The sequence below is a fragment of the Zalophus californianus genome, chromosome 12 (assembly GCF_009762305.2).
Source record: "Zalophus californianus isolate mZalCal1 chromosome 12, mZalCal1.pri.v2, whole genome shotgun sequence".
NCBI classification, from domain to species: Eukaryota; Metazoa; Chordata; class Mammalia; order Carnivora; family Otariidae; genus Zalophus; species Zalophus californianus.
Window position 1 is genome coordinate 37,190,632 of NC_045606.1, and position 10,752 is coordinate 37,201,383.

General features: G+C 35.9%; 1 protein-coding gene across 3 annotated transcripts in view; it reads left to right on the plus strand.

The window, feature by feature from the left end:
• CASD1 (CAS1 domain containing 1) overlaps positions 1–10,022 on the plus strand; it is a 51,899-nt gene extending 41,877 nt beyond the window's left edge. For all 3 annotated transcript variants that reach the window (XM_027572998.2, XM_027572997.1, XM_027572999.1), the window contains 4 exons: positions 2,476–2,616; positions 3,154–3,231; positions 6,996–7,088; positions 8,567–10,022. In XM_027572998.2, coding sequence (XP_027428799.1) covers positions 2,476–2,616; positions 3,154–3,231; positions 6,996–7,088; positions 8,567–8,833 — 579 coding nt within the window. In that variant the 3' untranslated portion in view covers positions 8,834–10,022. The remainder of the gene's footprint in view (positions 1–2,475; positions 2,617–3,153; positions 3,232–6,995; positions 7,089–8,566) is intronic.
• The last annotated feature ends 730 nt before the right edge of the window (positions 10,023–10,752 follow it).

Genomic DNA, 10,752 nt, shown 5'->3' on the forward strand with positions numbered 1-10,752 from the left:
TTTTTTTTATAGCAGAGAAAGGGTATGCATGGGTATTTATATCAACAGGAAAATACTGTAAAAATGTTGTCTATAAAGGGGCCTTTGTTTGAGTCCTAATTTTGACTTATAAATGATCCCTCATAGGGGTGCCTGGCTGGCTCAGTTGGTGGAGTGATCTCCAGGTCATGAGTTGGAGCCCCGCGTCTGGCGTAGAAATTACTTAAATAAATAAACTTAAAAAAAAATGATTCCTCGTGTATATGCTTCAGCCATTCAACACAATATTTACTGAGCCCTGATGTATGCTCTAGATGTTGGTTTTGTGAGGAAGGCGTATAGTAGAGAAAGAAGACATACCACCAGGCTTCTAAGCCTTACAATTGAGTTTAAAACCCAAGATTACTACTTATAATTAGGTGCTGAATTATGCAGTGTGGATTTTATGATAGGAGTGTGCAAAGAAGAGAGACCAGTGTCGAGGGTGATTCCGTGAATGTAATCGTGAAGGAAAGTTAAGATTCAGCTTGCCAAGAAAATGTAAAACATCTAGCACAGTATTTGGAAAATAATGGACAATGAATAAATACTAATTACCTCTCTTCTCTCTTTCCCCTTTTTCTTCCATATTTCACTCATCCTTTTTTTCATTCCACAAATGTTTTCTTAATGCCTGTTCTGTGCCATTTCCGGTATCTAATACCTATGTACTTGCCAGTGTACTACAGGGCATTTCAGAACCACATATGAATAAAAAGCTTTGCTAAAGGCTTGATATCAAATAATTTTAAGTTCTCAACTTTGTCATTAGAACAGTGTACTATGATAATTCACTTTAAGTCCTTGTTTTTAAAAAAAATAAGCTTTGGGGCGCCTGGGTGGCTCAGTCAGTTAAGCGTTTGACTCTTGGTTTTCGGCTCAGGTTGTGATCTCAGGGTCATGGGAGGGCTCCACGTTCAGCAGGGAGACTGCTTGGAGATTCTCTCCCTCTGCACCTCCCCCCCATGCGCGTGCACATACGCACTCACTCTAAAAAATAAATAACTCTTAAAAAAAAAAAGAAAAAGAAAAAGAAGCTTTATGTGCTTTCTGGCCCACCGTATTTTTTTTGCCATTCTTGTGTTACATAAGCTCCTTCTTAAAGGCATGATCTTGGTGGTATTAGTGTTGATTTATTTGGTTGAAAGTATCAATAGAAAATGTGTTTTATTTTGGTTTAGCATTTAAATTTTATCATACATCTCCATAATAGTTTTGTTTATTATTTTTGTTGTTTTTTTTCATTTTAATTCCAGTAGAGTTGACATGTAGTGTTATATCAATTTCAGGTGTACAATATAGTGATTCAACACTTTTATGCAATACTCCGTGCTCGTCATGATAACTGTACTCTTAATCCCCTTCACCTGATTCACCCATTTCCCCCACCCACCTCCCCTCTGGTAACCACCAGTTTGTGCTCTGTAGTTAAGAGTCTACTTTTTGGTTTATCTCCTTTTTTCTTCATTCAGTTGTTTCTTAAATTACACATATGACTGAAGTCGTATGGTATCTGTCTTTTCTGATTGACTTAATTTCACTTAGCATTATACCCTCTGGATCCATCCACGTTGTTGCAAATGCATTCTTTTGTGGCTGAGCGATATTCCATTGTGTGTGTGTGTGTGTGTGTGTGTGTGTGTGTGTGTGTGTGTATATATACCACTTCTTTATCCATTTGTTGGTCAATGGACACTTGGACTAGTTCCATAATTTGGCTATTGTAGATAATGCCGCTATGAACATTGGGGTGCATGTATCTTTTTGAATTAGTGTCTTTGTTCTCTGGACAAATACCAGTAGTGGAATTACTGGATGAAAGTTCTACTTTTAATTTTTTGAGGAACCGCCATACTATTTTCCATTGCAGCTGCACCATCTGCTTTCCCACCAACAGCACACAAGGGTTCCTTTTTCTCCTTTTTCTTCCCAACACTTGTTGTTTCTTGTGTTTTTGTCATTATTTTGAAGTTATCTTTGTTTCTTCACTTGCTGCTGAGACTGCTCAGAATGAACCAGCTTATCTCAGATTGTTGCAAGAGCTGTTTGCTGTCCTATTGCAGATGGTCTCTAACAATCGTTGACTTTATGTTATTTCTTTTTTTTTTTAAGATTTTACTTATTTATTTGAGAGAGAGAGAGAATGAGAGATAGAAAGCACGAGAGGGAAGAGGGTCAGAGGGAGAAGCAGACTCCCTGCTGAGCAGGGAGCCCGATGCGGGACTCGATCCCGGGACTGCAGGATCATGACCTGAGCCGAAGGCAGTCGCTTAACCAACTGAGCCGCCCAGGCGCCCAACTTTGTTATTTCTTGAAGTTTAAGTCCCTCATAGAAACTTTCAACCTTTCAGCTTTTAACCTACTTACTTTTGTACATATTGTCCTCATTTACCAAATATTTATGCTATTTACTGAAAAGTTGCCATTTAAAACAAATTTTCTCTTCTTCTTTTTCAGGTAGTCTTTCATGGAATGTTGTTTGCTTTCATTTATCTGGCTTTACAGAAGCGTCAAGTACTTTCTGAAGGAAAGGGTGAACCTCTTTTTTCAAACAAAATTTCAAATTTTCTATTGTTTATTTCAGTAGTTTCTTTCTTGGTAAGTTTCAAAATGTAATCTTATAAATTTTCAAAGTCCTAAATGATACAGAAAGCTAACTTTAACAAACAGGAATTTAATAAATTATTTTTAATGTATAAAATTGTTACTTTTAAAATCCTTTGCTCTGTATTTTTCTAATTGAACATAAATGCTAAGACAATATGCATCTGGAAGTTAAGTATGAAGAATAACTGAGGATTCAGTGAAACAGAAATTTTTAAAGTTGTAATAAATTTGGGGAAAAATATAATGTAAGGTGTTTGACAGGAAGAGTCATCACTGCCTCATGATCACTATTTCTGGAAGAGCACAGACCTGTGGCTCCTCTTTCTCTGCTTTCTTTTCTTTGAGCAGCTGAGCAAACCAAAACAAGTGATGACCAAACATGTGGGCATTTTTACTGAAGCTTTTTAAATAGCATCATGGAGTATAATGTAGTAAACAAAGAAAATAATTGTGTAAAGATGCTGAGAAACCTGTCTCATTAAGGCATAACTATTTTCATGAACTGATCCATATCTTTTTTTGGTTTAGACCTATTCCATCTGGGCTAGCAGTTGTAAAAACAAAGCAGAGTGCAATGAACTCCACCCATCTGTATCTGTGGTACAGGTAATTGTCTTGATTTAGAAAATTTTTTTTCTTAATTCTTGATAAGAATACATCTTTAGAGGCAGTGAGATTTGAGATCAAACCATAAAATGTAGGTATATTACTTAATCTTCCTAAGTGCTACCTTCCTTTACTGTACAGGGACTTTAAAATCTCTTTTAAAGGGTTGTTATATTAAATGTATGGAAATGATTGGTATTGGTCACTTTAGTAGGCACTTAGAAAATTGTTGGTTCTCCTCATATTTGTTTTGTCTTCATTTACTCATATTTATTTAATCATAACTAATTAATGTGTTAAGTCCCATGCCGTACGTACACATACATACATGTTTAAGAAGTTCAGTGTTAAGATGCACACAGCTCCTGCCCTCATGGAATTTACAGTCTAATGGAGCTATGAACCAGTGAACATTCATTCATTGAACATTTTTTAATCATTTAACAAATATTTGTTACCTACTAGGCACTAGATATTAGGCCGGGGGGATACAGTGGTAACCAAATCAGACCTAGGTCCTGCCCTCCCAGAGCCTCCATTCTTCTATTACAAGTAGTAATCATAGAATCACCGTGTAATTATAAATAGTAGTCCATGATGCTACAAGAGAATCTAATAAGGGAATCTGACCTAGTTGGAGTTGAAGCAAGGCATGGTGAGGGGTCAGAAATTATTTCCCTGGGAAAATTAAGTTGAGAATGGAGGGATGAAGGCAGACAGCAAGAACTCAGGCCCTGTGGGGAAGGGAGCATATTTACATTCAGGGAATTTGAAGAAGGCCGTGCGGGCTACAGCTCAGAGAGCCAGAGTCTAGAGAAGTATGTGGTAGTGACTGGGAGGTGGGCAGAGGCAAGGAGCAACTCAAATCAGACTGATGTTTTACAGAGATAACTCTGGTTGCAGGTCATTATGGGACATTGTGATGGTGTGGTAATAGTTAAGTCCCAGGCGCTTTGCTAACATGTGGGACTTCTTCCCAACCCACCTTGGTATCAGAGTAGGGTTCCTGGAGAAAGCAGTATGTAAACTGAGACCTAAAAAATGAGCAGTGCAGCAAAGAGGAGCAAGGATGATTTCTAGAGGATCTTCTCTTAGGTCTTAAGTTCTCTTCACTGCAGGAACTATTTTATTCCCCTTGAACCTCTCTAGAGTCAGTAGAACTGAGCATGTGACAGACTCTTCAAATACAATCGATAATGAAATTTTAAGCATTATACTGTATTCATGTAGCATTTTCATGACTTCTCTAGACAGGAATAGTGCTTACCAGTAACTTTTTGCATATCGTATGTGATATCATTTCTGTTACCCCTGATGGAAAGGAGGTGTCACCATTCACAGTGCACCAGTACAGGATATAAAGAGAACTAAGGGAAAGAACGGCTACACAGAAGAAGACACAAGCCCTCCTGAGCCCTATCACTTGCCTTTCCAGTCACTACCCTCCGCATACTCCTAACTCCCTAGTACTTTTTCAGCGAGGGCCTCAGCTCCTCTGTTGCAGAATGCAAGAATGGACGGGGAGCACAAATTGAAGCAAGTACTAATTTTATTGGCAGCTACTTCTTTCCAAGGGCGCTAGTCCCCTGTTGTAAAAATCAGAGCATTCAGGGAGCTCCAAATTTTTACTTCCTTATCATGTTTCACTCTTATTCTCAGATACCAACAGGTGATGTAGGTGTGGGGGGGTGGGTGTGGGTGTGGATGTGATTACTAAAAATTTATATATGATTAGATGTCCTTAGCATACTTATCTGAGGAGGCTTCTTAGGAGTTTAACATGTACAAGATTCCTAGTGTTCCATTAGAAAGTATTTTCTCAGCCTGACCCTGCAGAAGGCTTATGGATCGATCCTTTTTTTCTAAATTCAAGTACAGTTAACAGTGTTATATTAGTTTCAGGTGTACAATGTGGTAATTCACCAGTTCTCTACATTTCTCAGTGCTCATCAAGATAAGTGTGCTCTGAATCCCCTTTATCTACTTCACTCTTATAGATCAGTCCTTGACTCCTGACCTTTTAGTTTTGCCCATCAGTCTGGCTAGAAATGTCCAGAAAGGCTTGCTGTAGAACAGCATACAGGTGATTAACCATAAATAATGGATATTAAGTGCTAGCATAGTACCCAGCAAGTTACAAATGCTGAACACATTTTAAGTGTTGTTATTATTTCTTTATCAGGCCAATAAAGATGACTCCCTAGACCCCAGTTGTCTTCTCCATGACTATCATTTCTTTGATTTTTCTCTTCCCCTAATCACATCGTTTACTAAGTGTATGACGAAACACAGACTGGAATATGCTAAAGAAATAAGCACACATTGAAAAGGATAGATTAAAGTTAGAAAGAAGGAAAGTGATTTGCTTAGGGCTATTCCTAGATTTTCTGATGCTCAGACTAGTGATTTGTGTTTGTGTCATTCTCTCTCGAGCATTTTACAGTTTGTGCAATACTTTAATTATAATAACTCATTAAAGGGTTTCATGTTTAAGGGCTTTATTTAGGTCTCACCTTTATGATTTTTACCATTTATGTATACCACCTGTGCTATTAATTACCTAATGTGTTTCTTTAAATGGCTCGCAATGCATGTTATGATAAGGACCTTATATATGTTTTCCCATCTAATGTTCACATCAACCTTCAGAGTAAATCTTATCCCTATTCGTACGGATGAGGAAACAGACCTAAGGGAGTAAAGTACCTTACCTTCAATCCCGGAACTAATACAAGGCAAAGGTTAGATTCAAACTTGAGTCTCTTTGACGCTACTGCCCATGAAGATCACTCAACTTAATGGTACCCGAGTAGTTCACTTTGGTTCCTTTTTCCACAAATGATAGAGTGATCCACAAATCTCCTATTTGCTCATCCTGTATGCATCCCAGAGCCTCTTCCTAAAGCCTTTGACCAGATGCCCAGAGTGATCAACACTGAATATAGGGTTTTTCTCTAAAATGTAAATAGATTTTTCGATCTTTTTATGAGAAAGTTTTTGAAAGGTATTTGTGAAAGTGAAAACAGTTTTTTTCTTTACAATTTCTTGCTTCTTTATAAGGAGAATAGGTTCTAAAGAGAGTTCTTTGCTTGATAAACTAGCTACTGAATGTGACACTGAATTAGAGGTTTAGAAAATTCAAGATTGTTCCACCTGGTACAAAAGGATGGGGGAGAAAGGGTGAAGGCCAGGCGCCCAAAAGCTTGGAGGTTGTCTTTAGGGAGAAGAGATCAAAAGGGGAAAATACATGACACGTGAATGCAGTTCAAGATGTCATTTACCTGGCCATATAGAGCAAACATGAGGACATCTTAAAAATCATGCCATTTCTCATATTTACATGGGTGTTAGTGGAGGGGGGCTATGGAGGAGTTGCAAGAGGGGTATGTTGCTGCCAATCAGGCAGATACTTTTTTTTTGTGTAGCTAAATTGTATCATGGGAGTTTTTGAGTTTGGCTACACAAAATATGACATCATTTCTTTCTACACGGAGGTGGATTTATAATTTTTCAAATACACATAAAATTGTTCAGCCATGTACTGCCCAAAATCTGCACTGATACACAGTATACAGACCGCATGTTGAGAAATCTAACTTGGACAGAGTCTAGAACAAAAATAACTTGCTAAAACTTTCTCTGTTGACAAAAACCATTGTGTATGTATCAAATTCAAGAACATAGATAATAAAGTTCTCACTTGAAGGAAAGCAAATGCTTTTAGTAAACAGATTATTTATTTTGTCTTTGTGGTTCTTCCTTAGATTTTAGCCTTCATCCTAATAAGGAATATCCCTGGATATGCCCGATCAGTTTATAGCTCATTTTTTGCTTGGTTTGGAAAAATTTCATTAGAGGTTGGTACATTAATATTTTGTTCTACCTTACACAGCCAAGTGTTATATGCATGTGTGTATGTGTATAAATCCAAAATACATTTTTTAAATCAAAACTATGCTATTTATGGATATACAGAGAAGAAACTCAGAACTTTCAACAGTAATAAAGTAGTATATTTTTAATCTAGTTATTTAATGACTAGACATAGATGACTTTCAAATATTCTTTATATTGTCTTAAGCTTGTAAGCACTAAATTGCTGAGATCAGAAAAGAGAAAAGTTAAATAGATACAAATGAAATTTATAGATATAAATGAAGTCAGGCTGAAGGGATTTTGATTTGTTCTTCATCTCCACAATTAAATATTCCTGGAATTTAGTTTATCAATACTTATGCGAATAAAATTCACCCTTATGATTGGAAATTTGGGGAAATTTTTTAACCTTCTTACATTTTGTATGCAGTACTGAATATGACTTATTTAAAACCTTAGAATAGGTTTTGAAAAACATTCTGAATATTCTGAGCTCTATTATTCAAAGTAGAACATTTTAAAACAGTAGAATTCATATTGTAATCATAAAAGACATATTTCAGAGTATAAGATTTATTATTAAGTTGTCCTTAAAATAGGGAAAATAAATTTTTCTTTGAGTTCTTTAATAAATGTTTTTTTTTTTTTGGTCTCATAAGTGAGACTGAATAGAATTTAGAATTATTAATCAAGAATGACTTATCAAGTCATTCAGTAGATAAAAGAATGTTTATTTTGCTATCCCCTTAATATTTGGAGCATGAGCGTTTTTATTAACTTTAATGAATGAATTTATAATTTGGTATTTCTAGTAAAAATATCAAAATTTTATAGTCTCCTACTTGAGAGGTAGCATAAGCATTTTTCTGCTCTCTGATATTTTGAACAAATGTGATGAAAGAACCACATTTGTAACCACCACTGAAAGTTGTAGTGGTTTCATCTAATATGTATACTCACATGGAAGTTGAAATATACTTTAGGAACATGCAGATGCAGTTGAAAACATTTGTCTGGCCATTCAGAGCAAACTTGAGGACATCTTAACGCCCATACCACTTCCTGTTCATATATCCACATACAGAAATATAATCACAAATATATATAAATATGCAGTATGCACTTATGTGCACACACCCCTAGTAATACTCTGGTCTAAAGACCAGAGTCCAGAAATCCTTCTGTCAGCTGTCTTCTGTCTCATGCAAAAAAAAAAAAGATGTTTTTTAAAGTTGTAAGGTTCCTGTTTGTTTTCTTGGGGACTTTGAAACAGCGCTTCAACAAGTAGGAGTTCTGAAGAGTAGAGTGCAGTCAACTTTTCAGGACCAAGAGTGAAACAGAAGTAAATGGTTTGGAAAAAGCCTTCTAACATAATTATGCTAGGAAATGTTTAAATTAGGCAAAACTGTGATGTAGTTGTTGACCCTCTGTACATGATCTAACTTTGCTCTCCTTCCAGCTCTTTATTTGCCAATATCACATATGGCTGGCCGCCGACACCAGGGGCATCTTGGTACTCATACCTGGAAACCCTATGCTCAACATCATCGTCAGCACTTTCATATTTGTTTGTGTGGCGCACGAAATTTCTCAGATCACTAATGATCTTGCACAGATTATTATTCCTAAAGATAACTCATCTCTCTTGAAAAGGTTGGCATGTATAGCTGCATTTTTCTGTGGACTCCTCATCTTATCGTCGATTCAAGATAAGTCAAGACATTAGGTTCCTAAAATCCTAAGAAATTTACATTCTTCAGGCTAATTTTGTGTCTGCCTAGAGGAGAAAAGCATCTATCTGGAGATATAAATGTATATGTAAATTAAAAACTCGTGTGGCAAGAGGACAGCTCAGTGGCATTGTGGAACATGTGTGGTTGTATATGTTGGAAATGTACGTCTCCAATGTGAAATCCTGAAAAACAGTTGAAGCAGAGTGCATTGTATAGGATTGCATGTGAAACGTCTTTTCTACTGGATCTATATTTCCATTTATAAATGATTTTAAGTTAACATGAAGGCAGGGAAATAATTACCTTTCCAGGAAAAACATAATTTAATTAGCTTAGTGGCACCACTGAGTGTTTTGATCTTTACTAAATTTGTGGTAATAAGATTGTCTCTACCTGTATTCATCATGGAACTTCCTACTTCACTGAAAACTTTCTTACTCAAGAATGTCTGCAGTATTGTTTTCTTACCATATGTGCAATGATGCGGAACGATAAACAGTATGCCTTTAATTTATATGTGTTCACGTTCTGATGTTACCTGTTTCCTGACATGATTTTTCTTCCTAGCTGTGGTTTTCAGGTATACCTAAATCTTTGTACATTTTGTCTCACAGAGTTGTTCTAGGCTCCATGACAGGGTTTTGTCACTGTTGATGTTGTTGTTGCTTCTTTCTATAAAAAGACCAAGTTTTCTTTCCAATCTATTCATATGTGTCCTTTCCCTAAGCTATACCAGTGTGATACCAGTTACCCTGTGGATCCACTTAATATGTTTTCCTCCAACTAATTAATTTCTATTTTTTCCAATGTTTGGAAAGCTCTTTATACTCATTTTCGTATTTCCTATTACTCCCCCTATTTTTTAAAAAAAATATTTATCAATCTAACTGGTGCAGTGTAGTAAAGATTCAAGTTGTTATGACTGAGATGTATAACCATAAGTAGAATTTTAAGTAAACCGGTGACTTTGGGCAATATATGTTTTTCATTTTGTTTTGTTACAAGCTAACTGTTAGAGGTATAAATTTATTTATCTGTTGTACAGATTTGATTATAACGTTTAATGTTTGAAAGATTGCACTTGTTTGCTCTTATTGTGTGTGGGATAAAATATATTTTCTGTTCATGGTATATGAATATATGGAGTAATTTAAACAGTAAATAAACATTCTGTGGATGCTTATTTTTGTATTGGCAAAGTATCAATTAAACTGTATGTGTCCTTTTTTTAAAAAATCTGGATCCATTAATGATTGGGTCAAATTTCTAATTTATTTCTTCAGCTTAAATTTACTTTTCCAAACTCTTTGTGCATAGGGAGAGGTCACTGTGATAGTTGAATAAGGAATGATACAGTTATCAGAGTGTCAGAGGATAATCTGCCTTTCTACCCAGGAAGTTCAAGCACTATGGTTTATTAGTAGTCTTACTTGAAGATCTTAAAAATTTAATTATTATTTCTTTAGCACTGGATTTATGTGCTAGTGATATCTTCCCATTAATTGTGGAATAATTCTCAGACAGAAATGTGTGTTCTTTCTTTTTCTCTCTTCTTCTGCCCTTACTTAATCTTTTGACATTTCCCAGATAGACAATTGTAATGATTCATTGCTCTGCCTCCTAGACTGCAGCCTTATAAGTAGAGAATAGTATAGTTATAAATCAAAAACTTCCAAGTACCATGATCACATTATTCTTGCTGGTGTGGCTTGCCAATGAGTAGAGGGCATTTTAATTTAGCTTGTAAGTTTTATCACCTAAAAAAGATTCTTCCCGATGAAACAATTGAAAAAGAAAGATGACCAGCATTTCTCTGTTTTTTGGAAGCACTTATATCTTCCAATAGTGATACCCAATGAATATGTTTTCTCTCCTATTCGAATTTAAGCCTAAAACTTAACTAGCAAGCCCT